The 19,286-nt window shown below is 52.0% G+C and overlaps 1 protein-coding gene across 1 annotated transcript in view; it reads right to left on the bottom strand.

Moving 5' to 3' along the window:
- The window catches only part of AP1B1 (adaptor related protein complex 1 subunit beta 1), a 141,313-nt gene that overhangs the window by 27,417 nt on the left and 94,610 nt on the right, over positions 1–19,286 (bottom strand). Inside the window, exon 20 of the mRNA XM_033956012.1 lies at positions 17,766–17,852. Coding sequence (XP_033811903.1) covers positions 17,766–17,852 — 87 coding nt within the window. The remainder of the gene's footprint in view (positions 1–17,765; positions 17,853–19,286) is intronic.

Raw genomic sequence — 19,286 nt, 5'->3', positions numbered from 1 at the left:
AAGGGCCATAGCCCATCGAGTCTGCCCACTCTATTAACCCTACCTAACTACCCTGCTAGAGATCACACACTGACGGCAACACCTTTACAATACCCTCATAGAAATATGACATGGGCATCCCACTTATACTTAAAATCAGGCACGCTCTTGGCCACGATCACCTGCTCTGGGAGCTTGTTCCAATGGTCAACCACTCTTTCTGTGAAGAAATACTTCCTGGTGTCGCCATGAAATCTCCCGCCCCTGATTTGTAGCGGATGCCCTCTTGTGGCCGAGGGTCCTTTAAGAAAGAAAATATCATCTTCCACCTCGACATGGCCAGTGATATACTTAAATGTCTCAATCATGTCTCCCCTCTCCCTACGTTCTTCGAGAGAGTATAGCCGCAATTTGTTCAGCCTTTCCTCGTATGAGAGGAAGTGGATGGGGGTGGGGGGAGTGATGGTGAACGAGGAGTGGACGGCAAATATAGCGTAAGGAGAAAATAAAGTGATGGAGAGAGGTCAGTAAACAGAGCGCTAAAATGATGAAAATGTCTAAATTTACGAAGTGCAAGAGACTTTGATGATATGGAAGAAAACCTCCCCCCTCCCCCACCAATATGAGAGTGGGCAAAAAAAAAAAAAAAAGGTCAAAAGATGAAAAAAAGAAAAACACGCAGGTTGTAATACATTGTATCTGTGAAGGAGAATCTTGCAAAATAGAACAAAAAAATCAAAAGTTAATGTTACCGTACCAGAAAGGGTTAACATCTTAAACTCTACATGAGGTGAATTTCTCAGTGTACGCAAGGCTGCGCAGGTAGACAAGGAAGACCTGAAAAGGCAAATATTCACCACAAGTTAAAGAGAACATTGGTAGCAATAGGGCAGGCTCACAAAGGGATTCCTAAATTTATGTAAAAACTCAGGACACTGGTATGTGGTTAGATGTGAGAACTTAAGCTTTTGCCTAGATACAGGAGGTTGGTGTAAAATGTATACTATTCTGTAAGTTATTGGCATAAGCATATGCCCCACCCATGTGAACATCTACCTAAAAAGGGACCGATTCTTCAGACTGGCCGGGGTAACAAGAATGAGAGGGCACTCAAGAAAACTGAAGGGAGACAGATTCAGAACAAATGCTAGGAAGTTCTTCTTCACTCAGAGGGTGGTGGATACCTGGAATGCACTTCCAGAGGAGGTGGTAGAGCAGAGTACGATTTTGGGTTTCAAAAAGGGGTTAGACAAGTTCCTTAAGGAAAAGGGGATTGAGGGGTATTGTTAGAGCAGGTCAGAATGTCTTAAATAAAGGATCAATTACAGGACGCTGACCTGGGGGGCTGCCGCGGGAGGGCACTGCTGGGCACGATGGACCTGTGGTCTGACTCGGCAGAGGCGATACTTATGTTCTTAAGTACGCTCTATGGAACCAGGTGGAGCCGGATACCTGTCACTTACAAGCATACGTGCCCATATTTAAGTCACTTACACATGTACTTAAATTAGTGCTACCCCCACCCTGAAGCGCAAAAAAAAAGCCAAGCAGAACAGATATGACGTCACGGTGCAGTCATGAAGCAAGCAAGCAGACGATCTCACTCCCACGAGGTCCTGGCATTGAGGCTGGAAAGTGTCCTCTACTCATCTGCTGTTTCTTGTGTATTAGCTGAGATATCACAGCTTGAAGTTATAGGCATCGTAATATGCACATTCCAGTCCTGGAACACTGTATCAATGCTATGAAATGGATTATTGAGCATTTTCAAAAACTGAGAAGCATTTCAAGCTTTCTTTCCGAGGTAAAACGATGGCAAAGCCTGGGGAGCTTGCCGTACAGCGAAAGATTAGAGAAACCCAGCCTCTTCTCCCTCAAACAGAGGAGACTGAGAGGGGACATGATTGAAACATTCAAGGTACTGAAGGTAATAGACTTGGTGGAAAAGGACAGGTTGTTCACCTTCTCCAAGGTAGGGAGAACGAGAGGGCACTCTCTAAAATTGAAAGGGGATAGATTCCATACGAACATAAGGAAGTTCTTCTTCAACCAGAGAGTGATAGAAAACTGGAACGCTCTTCTGGAGTCTGTCATAGGGGAAAACACCCTCCAGGGATTCAAGACCAAGTTCGATAAGTTCCTGCTGAACCAGAATGTACGCAGGCAGGGCTAGTCTCAGGGTGCTGGTCTTTAACCAGAGGGCTGCCGCGTGAGCAGACTGCTGGTCATGATGGACCACTGCTCTGACCCAGCAGCGGCAATTCTTATGTTCTTAAAATGCCTGAACACCTCAGTCCTATTACAGCTCCCTACTTCCTCTGCTTAGTTAATAACAGAAATGTTCTGCCCCTAAGGAAGGGGCATTTGGTGTCTGAGCAAATCAGGGCCTTAGATCCCTCCCACTGCATCCCAGGATGCACTGGGAATGGGAAGGCCCACCATTTTGAAGAGGCAGGCTTGCTGGCAGGAGGGAGCAGACATCTTTCCTGCCGAACTTCAATTTTAAGACACAAGGGATGGGGGGGGTCCTGGTGAGGGGGCCTAACCCTGTGGCAGGAGAGAGTAGGCATCCCTCCTGCTAATTAAAAAAAATAAATAAGTAAGGGCATTGGGGGGTGGTGGTGCTGGGGTCCCAGCATTGGGGGAGCTCAGAGTGACAAAGGGAGGGATCGGGGTGTATACGCCAATCAGCGTTTAAGCACAGACAGGAAGGAGAAATTAGGTTCTTACCTGCTAATTTACTTTCTTTTAGCTTCTCCAGACCAGTAGAGGTTAACTTTACGAATGGGTATATATCTAATCATGACCAGCAGGTGGAGACTGAAAACAAAACTTTGGGACAGTATATACTATCCTCCCTTCTCTATTTCCCTCAGTCTGCCGAATAGCCAAGCAGAACCAAGAACTGGAAAACAGGAAGAAAACAATACTCCAAACAGGAGTAACAAATAACATACCCAAATGCTGTTGGAAAATGCAGAGGAGAAATACCCGAAGGAAAATGTCCCCACAGCTCGCCAGCTAAGCCAGCCGAGCCACAGCCGCTGTTCTTTAATTCTCCCCGGCCCTAGAAAAATACTAGAACCCGCAGCAAAAAACAAAAACTGCCCGCGAAAACAGCCCCAACAACAACAACAACAACAGACAGGGTGGGGACCTCTACTGGTCTGGAGAAGCTAAAAGAAAGTAAATTAGCAGGTAAGAACCTAATTTCTCCTTCTTTAGCACTCTCCAGACCAGTAGAGGTTAACTTTACGAATGGGACGTACCAAAGCAGTCCCTCTCACGGGCGGGACCCCCGAAGGGCCGATACCAGAACACGCTCACCGAACACCGCGTCCCGACGCGCCTGAACATCTACCCGATAATGTCTAACAAATGAATGCAAGGAGGACCAAACCGCAGCCTTACAAATATCCACCGGAGGCACGAGCGACGACTCAGCCCAAGAAGCCGCCTGACCCCGAGTGGAATGAGCCTTGAGAAACTCTGGAACAGGCTGCTGTTTCAGAAGATAAGCGGAAGCAATCGTCTCCTTGATCCAGCGCGCAATAGTAGCCTTAGAAGCGCCAGCTCCCCGACGAGGACCAGCCAGGAGGACAAAGAGATGATCGGACTTCCGGAATTCCTGGGTCCGCTGCACATAAGAGCGAAGGACCCGACCGACATCCAACTTGCGCAGCTGCCGTTGCTCAGAAGAGCCCTCCCGACCACCCAAGACCGGGAGAACCACCGATTGATTGACATGAAAAGGAGAAACAACCTTCGGCAGAAAGGAAGGAACAGGCCGCAAGACGACCCGCTCCCTAGAAAACTCCAAGAAGGAAGCCCTACAAGAGAAAGCCTGCAGCTCAGAAACACGCCTAGCAGAAGTAATGGCCACCAAAAAGACCGCCTTCAAAGTAAGGTCCTTCAAAGAACAGTCGTCCAAGGGCTCGAAAGGCGGGCGCACCAAAACAGAGAGAACCCGATTAAGATCCCAAGAGGGAACCGAGGGCCGTAGGGGAGGCCTAAGCAACTTGGCCGCCCGCAGAAACCGAATCACATCAGGAAGAGCCGATAAACGCTGACCTGACACCAACCCTCGAAAGGCCGACAGGGCCGCAAGATGAACCCGGAGAGAAGACCAAGCCAGGCCTCTATCCAGGCCATCCTGCAAGAACTCTAGAATGTTAGGCAGAGAAGCGCGAAAAGAGGTCACTCCCCGCGCCCGACACCATTCCTCAAAGAGACACCAAACCCGCACATAAGCCCGAGAGGTAGAAAGCCTCCGGGACCCCAAAAGTGTAGAGATCACCTTGTCTGAATATCCCTTCTTGCTAAGGCGACCCCTTTCAAGAGCCACGCCGTAAGACAGAAGGGAGACGGGTCGAACATGGGAATGGGACCCTGCATCAGAAGGTCGTCCGAGAGAGGCAGAGGAAGAGGAACCGCCACCAGGTGCCTCCCCAGATCCGCATACCACGGATGTCGAGGCCAATCCGGAGCCACCAGCACCACCAAACCCGGATGGTGAACAATGCGAAGAAGCACTCTGCCCACCAGCGGCCAAGGAGGGAACACATACAACAGCCCCTCCGTTGGCCACGGCTGGACCAGAGCATCCAGACCCTCGGCCAGCCCGTCCCTGCGACGACTGAAGAAGCGGGGCACTTTGGCGTTGCCACTCGTGGCCATCAGGTCCATCAGGGGCTGCCCCCAAGCCTGCACTATCAACCGAAACGCTCCGGCGCCGAGAAACCACTCTCCTGGATCCAGGAAGTGACGACTGAGGAAGTCTGCCTGAACATTTTCTACCCCGGCTATATGAGAAGCCGAGAGGTCCAGAAGATGGGACTCCGCCCAAACCATGAGCCGAGCCGCCTCCTACGCCACAGGAGTGCTCTTGGTGCCCCCCTGACGATTGACATAAGCCACCGCCGTGGCAATGTCCGACAGGACTCTGACCGACTTGCCCAGCAAAAGGGAGTGGAAAGCTAACAGCGCCAGCCTGACCGCTCTGGTCTCCAACACGTTGATCGACCAGGAGGCCTCCTCCGCGGACCAGGTGCCCCGAGCTGAGTGGCCCATAAACTGAGCCCCCCAACCGAGGAGACTCGCATCCGTAAGGAGCACCGTCCACTGCGAGAGATCCAGACCCACCCCCTGAACCAGGTGAGGGGTCCGGAGCCACCAGCGCAGACTGCAGCGCGCCAAGCCTCGCAGGGGAACCGGAACATCCAAATCTTGCCTCCGGGGAGACCACCTCCGGAGCAGAGCATACTGAAGAGGACGCATGTGGGCCCGCGCCCACCTCACCACGTCCAGGGACGCCGCCATTGACCCCAGGACTTGGAGGAAATCTCGCGCCCGAGAACCCCGGGACGCCAAAAGCAGGCGAATCTGAGATTGCAATTTGCTCACCCGGGCCTCTGGAAGGAAGACCTTCCCCAAGGAGGTGTCGAACATAACCCCAAGGCACTCCAGACGCTGAGCCGGGACCAACCGACTCTTGGAAAGGTTGACCACCCAGCCCAGCGACCGGAGAAACACTACCACCCGAGCCGTAACCCGGGAGCTCTCCTGCAACGACTTTGCCCGAATCAACCAGTCGTCCAGGTAGGGGTGAACCAGGATGCCCACCGACCGCAAATCTGCCGCGACGACCACCATTACCGTGGTGAGCGTCCGAGGAGCCGTGGCCAGACCAAAGGGAAGCGCACAGAACTGAAAATGCCGCCCCAAGATCGCCAAGCGAAGGAAGCGCTGATGAGAGGCCCGAATTGGAACCTGCAAGTAGGCCTCCGTCAGATCGAGAGACGTAAGAAACTCCCCCGGCTGAACCGCCAGAAAGACCGACCGCAGCGTTTCCATGCGGAAAGACGGAATCTTGAGAGCTCTGTTGACCCCTTTCAAATCCAGGATGGGCCGAAAGGTCCCCTCCTTTATGGCCACCACAAAGTAAATGGAGTACCTGCCGGTGCCCCACTCCGTAGGGGGCACCGGCACCACTGCCTCGAGATCTAGCAAACGCTGAAGGGTCTGACGAAAAACCTGCGTCTTCCATGGAGTCTGACATGGAGAAGCGAGGAAAAGGTCCGGCAGAGAGCGGGTAAACTCCAGAGCGTAACCGTCCCGCACCACCTCAAGGACCCACTGATCGGACGCAATCTCGGCCCATTTGGGGAAAAAATTGCTCAGCCGGGCCCCCACCGGAACCAAAGGGGGCGCCGGCAAGGAGTCATTGCGCAGGACGGGAAGCGGGGGAACCGGCGGAGGGATTCCCTGCCCCCCGACGGGCCCCCCGAAAGGGCTGCATGCGCTGGCAGAACCGACCCCAGGAAAAACCCTGATCCGGGAAAGAAGCAGCCCCACGCCCCGGGCGTTACTTGCGAAATTCCCGCAAACGCCCCCGGGCAGCCCCACACCTAGACGCAGGGCGGGCACGGTCCTCAGGCAGACGGGGCACCTTCGAGTCCGTCAGAGTCTGAATCAACTCATCTAATTCCTCTCCAAACAAAAAGACCCCCTAAAGGGAACTTTAGTAAACTTAGCTTTGGACGCAGAATCCGCCGCCCAAGCGCGCAGCCACAAAATACGCCGCGCGGCCACGCCATAGACTTAGCCGAAATCCGCACCAAGTCATAAAGATCAGCTGAGAGGAACGAGGCAGCCATCGCAATCTTTGCTACCTCCTGACCCACTAGAGACCAGTCATCAGACTCCCGATCCAGGACACGCTCAGCCCACCGAAACACGGCGCGAGCGACTAGCTCCCCACAAATAGCCGCCTGGACCCCAAAGGCAGAGACATCAAAATCATACTTAAGAAGTGTCTCTATCGCACGCTCCTCCGAGACCCTAAGAGCAGAACCGTCCATAACGGGCACGGTATGCCGCTTAGGAAGTGCCGAGACCACCGCGTTCCCCATTGGCGAAATTAAGGTAGCCCTACCTCCCTCCGGGACGGGATACCCAAGAGCCAAGGCGCACACCAAACGAAACTGCGCCCATAGGCCACTGCGCCAACACAAAATCCCGCAAATCCTGACGCACAGGAAAAAAGCGGGAAACAGGACAGACCCCCTGAAGCAGAGGGGCCCCCATACGCGGGGTCTCCGGCGGCGACACTGCAAAAATGCCGCACCAAGGAGACCTGCTACACAGGTCTAAAAGCTCATCCCTCTGAATAAAAAGCGCACCACGGACGCATCTGCTCTGGAAGACGGGAAACCCGCCGCCCCGCTGCCAACAGGCGTCCCCTCTAGAGGATCCTGGAAGCCCGCCAAAGCAGCCAGGTCCTCAACCAGGCCAACACGCTCCTCCGCCCACCAATTCGCAATCCAAGCCCCCCCGCGGGCGCTTGGATGAGGGAGGAGGAAGAGGGGACGCCAAACGAAAAGAGGGAGGCAAAGCCATAGGGGGCGCGGAGGGAAACCCCCCCGAAACCCCCCAGGCGCACGTGGGACCCCCAAAAGTCCGCACAAAGAAAGAAAATAAATTGGGGGCAAAAAACCCCTGGGGGTCCCCAGGGACTCCCTGCCCCAGCAGGGGTCCATGCTGAAACCTGCCCCTGTGTTCGCCATACAGGGGGAAGGTCACCTGAGGTTGCAGACAAAATGGAGGGGCCAGACAAAGAAAATGGCGAAGTTCCCGCCAAAAATGCTCCCTCCATGGCCTTTAGCGGATGAGAAGACTGAACAGTCTCAGCCGCTAAGACAGGCAAGTCGGCATCAGCTGTCAAAAAATCAGCTGAGAGGGAATCCTTCGGGGAATCCCTCCGTGGGCGGTTGTGGAAGACCGGGCTTCCCCACTGCTCCAAGCCGACTCGCGAGGCACCATCGGCGGGGAGCTCTGGGCGCCTGCAGCCGCTGCCGACGGAGCTCCACCACCTCACCGACCCAAACCGCCGAGTTCAGGCCGGCCGCGAGTGCCTCGCGGCTGGACTCAATTGTGTCCTACTCCCCCGGAGAAGGGCACAATTGCTCCATACGCGACCTAGCTATAAAAAAGTGCCGGTTACATGAAAAAATACAGTTTTCTTAAAGGGAAACAACCCTTCAGACCAGCACTACCTCAGGATTTTTTTTTTTTTTTTTTACAGAACAGACTCCACAGGCTCTCGAAGCAATATGCCTTGCTTGACTTAGGGGGCAAGGCTTACTGCTGAGGCTCCTCTAAAAAAATGTGGGGAGGTGGAGGAAGTGGGGGGAGGGACCCCGCTCGTGACCCGCCGGGTTTGACACCCCCGAGGTCGGACGAACCCCCAAACAGGGCCCGACCAAGCTCCGTCCGGCCAAAACAGGGACAATAAACCCCTAAACAAATTCCAACAGCCCTACCAAGAGAGATGGGTACAGATCACTCAACACCTGCTGGAGACTGAAAGAAGACTGAGGGAAATAGAGAAGGGAGGATAGTATATACTGTCCCAAAGTTTTGTTTTCAGTCTCCACCTGCTGGTCATGATTAGATATATACCCATTCGTAAAGTTAACCTCTACTGGTCTGGAGAGTGCTAAAGAAAGTAAGGCTACGATAGCTCAGACCCTGCTGTTAACGGGAAAGAAGGCATTTCTCTGCTGTGCATTACACAGAGTGCTCAAGCCCCACGCTGCTCCTTGTGACCCTGGGCACCATTCCTCCAGGTATGTTAGATAGATTGTGAGCCTGCTGGGACAGATATGGAAAAGTGCTTGAGTAGCCGAATGCAAGCCGCTTTAGACAATCTCTAATGATATCCGACAATAAAGGCCTGCCACTACAAAAGATTCTTCTTCAGAACTCTTGCCTTCCAGGCAGGCAAATGGAACACTGGCTTAGTAACGTTTTTGCGCTCTCATCATCCTATTTCAATTTTGGAAAACAGGTAAAAACGAGCTTGTTCAATCGATTTGTTAACTAAGAATCTTCTCAGCTCTGCTTACTCAACCAGTATCCCTAATGAACTACACAGCTCTCATAGTAAGATTGTATTGCTGACTTTGATTGTAACCTCTTCGCTGATTGTCCAGCGCTTCTTGCTGTAAACCGCCTCAAACTTCTATGGCTTTGGCAGTATATAAGAATAAAATTATTATTATTATATAAATAAATTAGAATACTAATGAGCTCCATGTGATGCATTAGCACAGGATTCACCCCCCCCCCAACATAAGCAAAGAGCCCTGGCAGACTTCCCCCAGCATCATACATCCCTAATGTCGTGGCACCCCTCCCTGAATTACACAAAGATAGCCCATAGTGTCTAGTAGAGACCCACCCATCAATCCTTGGCTCCTCACCAAGGCCATCTAGACCCCTTGTACCTCAAAAGAGGCAGGAACGATTCTAGCACCACCCTCTTCAAAATGAAAGCACCTTACACGGCTGATTGGCACAGTCTTGTGCATCCCAGGATTCCCTGTGCAGAGGCAGGAGCAAGTAGGTATCACTCTTGCCTCTTTTGAGGTAGGGGATCGGGAGGGGGAGGGCCTCTATGAAGGGAAGGGGGGTCTCCACTAGACACCAGGGACTATTTTTGTTTAATTCAGGAAGGGGAGGAGGGGGGCCACAAAACACCAAGAAAGTTTTATTTTTTAGTAGTTGTGGTGGGGGACAAATCAGGTTGGGTTGTTTTGTCCTCCAGCCCACACACAAATGCTACCCTACCTGTCAGTGCAAGAGCCAAACTACCACTCATGCACTGACGGGTAGGATGAATTTTTCAATGAGCTACAGATTACTACTGCAATTTTAATACGGCAGTAATTTGTATGCTCACTGAATACTGCATACCGTGGCCAACGTTTAGCAGAAAGCTTGTGATAGAAATCATATGGTCAGTGGCTCTACTGCATGAGCCCCTCAGTGTCTCTGGGCCAAAAATTATCAAACTTAGGATCTGCTAGTTTTTTTGCTCTCAGCCCTGATTTCCAGCACTTGCATCTGCCTTATTTCCCTGACTCTGGCACCACCTACTTTTTAAGGCTGTAAATTAAAGAAACAAGTTTGGGACTGCAACCTGTATTTATTTTAGTTTGTATTAATTAGTTAATTTTTATTATTGATATTTGAGTGTTATGGAATATTATGTAATTTGAAAAAACCAAAAATCAACTTTTCTTCTTTTCTAGTTTTGAATGGAGTTCTTTTTAAAATTGTTTTGAATTATATATTGTAAACCGCTTGGATCCTTTTTTGGTTATATAGGTGGTATGTAAAGTTTTTAATAAACAAACATCTACAAGCTGAGAATCAAAGGATGATAGGGTTAAAATCCTACTTCTCCCACCAAGCTTCTTTGCGACCCTGGACAAGTCACACCTTCCTTTGCCTCAGGCACAATAAAGATAATGTTTATTTCCACTTAGCATGGAAATAAACATTATCTGAATTCTAAATCATCTTGAGCTCAAGTTTGGAAAAAGGAATGAAGTAAACTCTACATCTGCATAAAGGAGAAATTAGGTTCTTACCTGCTAATTTACTTTCTTTTAGCTTCTCCAGACCAGTAGAGGTTAACTTTACGAATGGGTATATATCTAATCATGACCAGCAGGTGGAGACTGAAAACAAAACTTTGGGACAGTATATCCTAGCCCCTCCTCTCTATTTCCCTCAGTCTGCCGAATAGCCAAGCAGAACCAAGAACTGGAAAACAACAGAGAGAAAAAACAATACTCCGAAAGGAGTAACAACTAACATACCCAAAATGCTGTTGGAAAATGCAGAGGAGAAATTCCCGAAGGAAGAATGTCCCCACAGCTCGCCAGCTAAGCCAGCCGAGCCACAGCCGCTGTTCTTCAATTCTCCCCGGCCCTAGAAAAATACTAGAACCCGCAGCAAAAACCAAAAACTGCCCGCGCAACAGCCCCAACAACAACAGACAGGGTGGGGACCTCTACTGTTCTGGAGAAGCTAAAAGAAAGTAAATTAGCAGGTAAGAACCTAATTTCTCCTTCTTTAGCACTCTCCAGACCAGTAGAGGTTAACTTTACGAATGGGACGTACCAAAGCAGTCCCTCTCACGGGCGGGACCCCCGAAGGGCCGATACCAGTACACGCTCACCGAACACCGCGTCCCGACGCGCCTGCACATCAACCCGATAATGACGAACAAAGGAATGCAAGGAGGACCAAACCGCAGCCTTACAAATATCCACTGGAGGCACGAGCGACGACTCAGCCCAAGAAGCCGCCTGACCCCGAGTGGAATGAGCCTTGAGAAACTCCGGAACAGGCTGCTGTTTCAGAAGATAAGCGGAAGCAATCGTCTCCTTGATCCAGCGCGCAATAGTAGCCTTAGAAGCGCCCGCTCCCCGACGAGGACCCGCCAGGAGGACAAAGAGATGATCGGACTTCCGGAATTCCTGGGTCCGCTGCACATAAGAGCGAAGGACCCGACCGACATCCAACTTGCGCAGCTGCCGTTGCTCAGAAGAGCCCTCCCGACCACCCAAGACCGGGAGAACCACCGATTGATTGACATGAAAAGGAGAAACAACCATCGGCAGAAAGGAAGGAACAGGCCGCAAGACGACCCGCTCCCTAGAAAACTCCAAGAAGGGAGCCCTACAAGAGAAAGCCTGCAGCTCAGAAACACGCCTAGCAGAAGTAATGGCCACCAAAAAGACCGCCTTCAAAGTAAGGTCCTTCAAAGAACAGTCGTCCAAGGGCTCGAAAGGCGGACGCACCAAAACAGAGAGAACCAGATTAAGATCCCAAGAGGGAACCGAGGGCCGTAGGGGAGGCCTAAGCAACTTGGCCGCCCGCAAAAACCGAATCACATCAGGAAGAGCCGATAAATGCTGACCTGACACCAACCCTCGAAAGGCCGACAGGGCCGCAATATGAACCCGGAGAGAAGACCAAGCCAGGCCTCTATCCAGGCCATCCTGCAAGAACTCCAGAATGTTAGGCAGATAAGCGCGAAAAGAGGTCACTCCCCGCGCCCGACACCATTCCTCAAAGAGACGCCAAACCCGCACATAAGCCCGAGAGGTAGAAAGCCTCCGGGACCCCAACAGTGTAGAGATCACCTTGTCTGAATATCCCTTCTTGCTAAGGCGACCCCTTTCAAGAGCCACGCCGTAAGACAGAAGGGAGACGGGTCGAACATGGGAATGGGACCCTGCATCAGAAGGTCGTCCGAGAGAGGCAGAGGAAGAGGATCCGCTACCAGGTGCCTCACCAGATCCGCATACCACGGACGGCGAGGCCAATCCGGCGCCACCAGCACCACCAAACCCGGATGGTGAACAATGCGAAGAAGCACTCTGCCCACCAGCGGCCAAGGAGGGAACACATACAACAGCCCCTCCGTTGGCCACTGCTGGACCAGAGCATCCAGACCCTCGGCCAGAACGTCCCTGCGACGACTGAAGAAGCGGGGCACTTTGGCGTTGCCACCCGTGGCCATCAGGTCCATCAGGGGCTGCCCCCAAGCCTGCACTATCAACTGAAACGCCTCGGCGCCGAGACACCACTCTCCTGGATCTAGAAAGTGACGACTGAGGAAGTCTGCCTGAACATTTTCTACTCCGGCTATATGAGAGGCCGAGAGGTCCAGCAGATGGGATTCCGCCCAAACCATGAGCAGAGCCGCCTCCTGCGCCACCTGAGTGCTCTTGGTGCCCCCCTGACGATTGACCTAAGCCACCGCCGTGGCATTGTCCGACAGCACTCTGACCGACTTGCCCAGCAACAGGGAGTGGAAAACCAACAGCGCCAGACGGACCGTTCTGGTCTCCAACACGTTGATCGACCAGGCGGCCTCCTCCGCGGACCAGGTGCCCTGAGCTGAGTGACCCAAACACTGAGCCCCCCAACCCAGGAGACTCGCATCCGTCAGGAGCACCGTCCACTGCGGGAGATCCAGACCCACCCCCTGAACTAGGTGAGGGGTCTGGAGCCACCAACGCAGACTGCAGCGCGCCAAGCCTCGCAGGGGGACCGGAACATCCATCCCGTGCCTCTGGGGAGCCCACCTCCGGAGCAGAGCATACTGGAGAGGACGCATGTGGGCCCGCGCCCACCTCACCACGTCCAGGGACGCCGCCATCGACCCCAAGACCTGGAGGAAATCTCGCGCCCGAGGACACCGGGACGCCAAAAGCAGGCGAATCTGAGATTGCAATTTGCTCACCCGGCCCTCTGGGAGGAAGACCCTCCCCAAAGGAGGTGTCGAACAGCACCCCTAGGTACTCCAGACGCTGAGCCGGGACCAACCGACTCTTGGAAAGGTTGACCACCCAGCCCAGCGACCGGAGAAACTCCACCACCCGAGCAGTAACCCGGGAGCTTTCCTGCAACGACTTTGCCCGAATTAACCAGTCGTCCAGGTAGGGGTGTACCAGGATGCCCTCCGACCGCAAGGCTGCCGCGACGACCACCATCACCTTGGTGAACGTCCGAGGAGCCGTGGCCAGCCCAAAGGGAAGCGCACAGAACTGAAAGTGCCGACCCAAGATCGCAAAGCGCAGGAAACGCTGATGAGAGGCCCGAATGGGAACATGCAAGTAGGCCTCCGTCAGATCGAGAGAAGTGAGAAACTCCCCCGGCTGAACCGCCAGAATGACCGACCGCAGAGTTTCCATACGGAAAGAGGGAATCTTGAGAGCCCTGTTGACCCCTTTCAAATCGAGGATGGGCCGAAAGGTCCCCTCCTTCTTGGGCACCACAAAGTAAATGGAGTACCTGCCCGTGCCCCACTCCGGAGGGGGCACCGGAACAACTGCCCTGAGATCTAGCAAGCGCTGAAGGGTCTGGCGAAAAGCTTGCGTCTTCCCCGGAGTCTGACATGGAGAAGCGAGGAAAAAATCCGGCAGAGAGCGGGCGAACTCCAGGGCATAACCGTCCCGCACCACCTCCAGGACCCACTGATCGGACGTGATCTCGGCCCATTTGGGGAAAAAATTCGCGCAGCCGGGCCACCACCGGAACCAAAGGGGGCGCCGGCAAGGCGTCATTGTGCAGGACGGGAAGCGGGGGAACCGGCGGAGGGATTCCCTGCCCCCCGACGGGCCCCCCGAAAGGGCTGCATGCGCTGGAAGAACCGACCCCGGGAAAATCCCGGAGACTGGAAAGAAGCAGCCCCACGCCCAGGGCGATACTTGCGCAAATCCCGCAAACGCCCCCGGGCCGCACCCCCCCGAGACGCCGGACAGGCACGGTCCTCCGGCAGACGGGGAACTTTCGAGTCCGACAAAGTCTGAATCAACTTATCCAAGTCCTCTCCAAACAAAAACGACCCCCGAAAGGGAAATTTAGTAAGCTTAGCTTTGGACGCAGCATCCGCCGCCCAAGCGCGCAGCCACAACACACGCCTTGCGGCCACGCCAAAAGCCATAGACTTAGCCGAGATCCGCACCAAGTCATATAGAGCATCTGAGAGGAATGAGGCCGCCATCTCAATCTTCGCTACCTCCTGATCCACCAGAGACCAGTCGTCAGACTCTCGATCCAAGACCCGCTCCGCCCACCGAAACACGGCGCGAGCGACCAGTCCCCCACAAATAGCCGCCTGGACCCCAAAGGCAGAGACCTGAAAATTTTGCTTAAGGATGCTCTCCAATTTGCGCTCCTCAGAGTCCCGCAAGGCAGAACCGCCCTCAACAGGCACGGTATGCCGCTTGGAAATTGCCGAGACCACCGCATCCACGACTGGCGAAGCTAACGTAGCCCGATCCCCTTCCGGAATGGGATACAGGCGAGCCATGCTGCGCGCCAGCCGAAACGGCGTCTCCGGCGTTTTCCACTGCTCCAGAATAATATCCCGAATATCCTGATGCATAGGAAAAGATGCGGGAAAAGGAACGGATCCCCCGTAACAGGGGGTCCCCCACACGCGGAGTCTCCGGCGGCGCGTCCTCAAAACGCAAAACCGAAGAAACCTGCTGAATAAGGTCAGGCAGCTCATCTTTCTGAAAAAGGCGCACCACGGACGCCTCGTCACTGGAGAACGGGAAATCCGACAACCCGCCGCCAGCTTCCGTCCCCTCCAGAGAGTCCTGGAACTCCTCAGAAGGGTCCAGGTCCTCCTCCAGACCGACCCGTTCCTCCGACCACAAATTCTCGTCCCACGACACCCGCGGACGCTTGGACAAGGGAGGCGGCGGAGGGGACGTCACGCCAGACGAAAGAGGCAAAGCCGCAGGGAGCGCGGAGGAAAACCCACCCCCCGAAACCCCCTGGGCGCAACCGGGACCCCCAGCCGTCTGAAAATAGGCTCTGCATAAAGAAAAGAAAAATTCAGGAGAAAAACCCCCCGAGGGTCCCAAGGGACTCCCTGCCACAGCAGGGGACCCAGCAGAACCTTGCCCCTGCATAGTCAAAACAGGGGGAAGGTCACCTGAGGTGGAAGACAAAATGGAGGGGCCAGACAGAGAAGATGGCGGTTTTCCCGCCAAAAAAGCTCCCTCCATAGCCTGAAGCGGCTGAGAAACCTGAATAGTCTCAGCCGCTAAAGCAGGCAAGCCTGCATCAGCTGTCAAAAAATCAGCTGAGAGGGAATCCTTCGGGGAATCCCTCCGTGGGCGGTTGTGGAAGACCGGGCTTCCCCACTGCTCCAAGCCGACTCGCGAGGCACCATCGGCGGGGAGCTCTGGGCGCCTGCAGCCGCTGCCGACGGAGCTCCACCACCTCACCGACCCAAACCGCCGAGTTCAGGCCGGCCGCGAGTGCCTCGCGGCTGGACTAAAATTGTGTCCTACTCCCCCGGAGAAGGGCACAATTGCTCCATACGCGACCTAGCTATAAAAAAGTGCTGGTTACATGAAAAAATACAGTAAAATACAGTTTTCTTAAAGGGAAACAACCCTTCAGACCAGCACTACCTCAGGATTTTTTTTTTTTTTTTTACAGAACAGACTCCACAGGCTCTCGAAGCAATATGCCTTGCTTGACTTAGGGGGCAAGGCTTACTGCTGAGGCTCCTCTAAAAAAATGTGGGGAGGTGGAGGAAGTGGGGGGAGGGACCCCGCTCGTGACCCGCCGGGTTTAACACCCCCGAGGTCGGACGAACCCCCAAACAGAGTCCGCCCAAGCTCCGTCCGGCTAAAAACAGGGACAATAAACCCCCTAAACAAATTCCAACAGCCCTACCAAGGGAGATGGGTACAGATCACTCAACACCTGCTGGAGACTGAAAGAAGACTGAGGGAAATAGAGAGGAGGGGCTAGGATATACTGTCCCAAAGTTTTGTTTTCAGTCTCCACCTGCTGGTCATGATTAGATATATACCCATTCGTAAAGTTAACCTCTACTGGTCTGGAGAGTGCTAAAGAATGGGGTATTAGTTTTCTGAATTTTAAATGTAAGCAGCGCAATTTTGTATGTTATTCTAAGTGAAATTGGTAGCCAATGTACGTCTCACAGAAGAGGGGTGACATGATCATATTTTTTTGAGTTGGTAATAATTTTTATTGCAGTGTTTTGTATAATTTGTAACCTTCGTATTTCTTTCTTCTAAAAGTCATCCTGCAGTAAAGAAGGAGCTGCAGCAAAATTAATATATTCACACGTGCTTCCTACTTTGCATACATCATGTGCCTCAATAAAACACAATTATGCTACCCAGCACTGAAAGAGCTGAAATCCACTTAAGAGCTCTATACAAGTTTCACACCTTTCTTACCAATTTATTCATCTCATTATTCTTTTATTTAACAAGCACTAATTAAGTAATCAAGTAGTGATCTCGCCCTCTCTCTGCCCTATCGCCCACTCTCAAGCTATCTATTTAAAGACAGGAGCTTGGTGACAGTGAGGGATGGTGAGGCTGTCACTGCTGCTATGCAATCTCCCTCCTCACAGCATCTCAGCAGCAGTGCCCCCCCACACAACTTACGTTTCATGCTCTAGCTGCAACTAGGTACAGGGATTGTGTGGTGCAAGTGGTTAAAGCTACAGCCTCAACAGCCTGAGGTTGTAGGTTCAAATCCCACGCTACTCCTTGTGACCCTGCGCAAGTCCCTTAATCCCCCCCATTGTCCCAGGTATATTAGATAGATTGTGAGCCCACCGGGACAGACAGGGAAAAATGCTTCAGTACCTGAATAACCGTTCTGAGCTCCCTTGGGAGAACGGTATAGAAAATTGAATGAATGAATGAAGAAAGCAAGCAAAGCTGGTAACGAAGGTATCGCACACAGAGAATACGCAGGTGACTCTGAATTATTGTACTTTAAAAAATAAAAAGTAATTGTAGATCTTACAGACAGCAATGCAGGGAAATAGCACAGCCCAAGGTCTATAAGTAACAGAAGAGGGTCACAGGGGGTACTGAATACCAGCAACGGAATGGAGAGGTAAAATGAAATAAAGCTAATTTGTGAGGCTGCAAAATGAGCCTATAAGATTAAATGCTTTTCAATTACTGTAATCTAGGAATAAAATCCCCCAGCAGGTTAGGGATTTTCCAGTAGAGCAAAGATTTATCAGATTACATCCACAGATTGTATGAAGATCCTACAAACTCAAACCCATCATGGTACAATCTTTATTTTCAGGGATAGGTAACTCTCTCTTCCTCTAACCCAGGGGTGTCAAAGTCCCTCCCCAAGGGCCGTAATCCAGTCGGGTTTTCAGGATTTCCCCAATGAATAAGCACGAGATCTATTTGCATGCACTGCTTTCATTGTATGCTAATAGATCTCATGCATATTCATTGGGGAAATCCTGAAAACCCAACTGGATTGCGGCCCTCGAGGAGGGACTTTGACACCCTTGCTCTAACCCCAGAATGGCAAAAGAAACTTCTAATCAACAAGTCCTCTACACTTGAATGGAAGGCGGAGGAGGGGGGTTCTTTTCCCCCTGGACCTACCTGAATTGAGAGGACAATCTTTGATGTGAAACTGGGCTTCATTCTCATTTGGAATGTCCTTCCAAGTCGCTAGGAACATCTGACGATCTATGGACGGTAATGGGAGAGAAGTCTGTGAAAAATTTCTCACAAAACCTGAATACTGAAACACCACAAGATCCAATCTACATATTTACAGTCGCTTTACAAATCTGTCCAGTGGCATAGTGAGGGGGCACGGCACCTGGGGCAGTGTCACTCCCCTCCCCCACCCCCTTACCTTTTAAACTTTGGCACGAGCAGCCACCAATTTACTTCTTGCGTTGACTTTGGCGCTCTCCCTATGACATCACTTCCTTGGCATGGGTCCCAGAAGTGATGTCAAAGAGAGTGCCAAAGCCGACGCAGGCAGCAAGTTAGTGGTTGTTGGCACCGGGGGGAGTGGGTGGGAAGGAGTGCACACACGGCAGGGAGAAGAGTGAGAAGGGGGGGGCGGAGAGGAGGAGGATTCTGGCACCCCAAGATGGCGCCCTGAGCAGTCCATCCCCCTCCTCTTTCAACGCCACTGAATCTGCCCACCTTAAGACAATGAATTGGAATCTTCTGCCCAGTTAAATCATGAGTATTACTTATTTCTACAGCACTATTACATTAAATATTCAAGAGGCAGTCCCTTCTCAGTAGAGCTTACAATCTAATCAAGCAGACAAACAGGACAAGTAGGGGGTTAGGGAGTTTGTCAGAGGAAAGGTAGATCTGGGAGTCGCCAATATAGAGGTGGTATTGACAACCATGGGAGGAGATCAGAGCACCAAGGGAATGAGTATAGATGGAGAAAAGAAGAAGTCCAAGAGCCCTGGGATAGCAGTGGAGAAAGTTCCACCACTGCCAGAAGGTGCGATGCGAGAGATAAGGGAACCAAGAAAGAATAAAACCCTGAAATCACAGTGAATGAGCCATCCTTTAATTGCACAGTGCAACTGAAAATCTGGTGTGATTGCCACAGCACTTGCTGGATGGTACCAGGGCTGTCCAGGGATGAGTTGGAGATGAGCTGGGTGTTATATAGATACTGGTTATATTCAGTGATGGTGCTTGCAAAGCTAACTGGGCATATAGGATTGTACAAAAAGTGGTCCCAACTTTGCTGAGTTAGCTATGCTGGCATTGGGCAGAGACAATATATTGGCACTACCATGACTTCTGGGGACTAGCAAAGATTTGAACACTTGGCACCAGCGTTGGGATAGGGCCCAGATCTGAATATCTGGGTCTAAATTAGTGAATGGAGGTTAGCATTTTAAAAAACACTGACCACTGTTAGCTGGAATATTGACCAAATTATTTCTAGCTTGACCAAGTTTAGAAGTATAGCCACAGCCTACTGGTTCCTGCGAGACCTCACTGAGCCTAAAAAGTTGGTTCTATTATATGCATTAGTCATTTCAAATATCTATAGTTTGCCCATCTAGTGCTTTGAGTGGACAACAAACATACATAAAAGACAAATTGCTAAATTAAAATAAATTCCAGAAAACCTTA

This window comes from Geotrypetes seraphini, chromosome 8, assembly GCF_902459505.1.
Source record: "Geotrypetes seraphini chromosome 8, aGeoSer1.1, whole genome shotgun sequence".
In the NCBI taxonomy this organism is placed as follows: Eukaryota; Metazoa; Chordata; class Amphibia; order Gymnophiona; family Dermophiidae; genus Geotrypetes; species Geotrypetes seraphini.
Note: the sequence above shows the minus strand (reverse complement) of the source record. Positions and strands in the feature narration are given on the sequence as shown.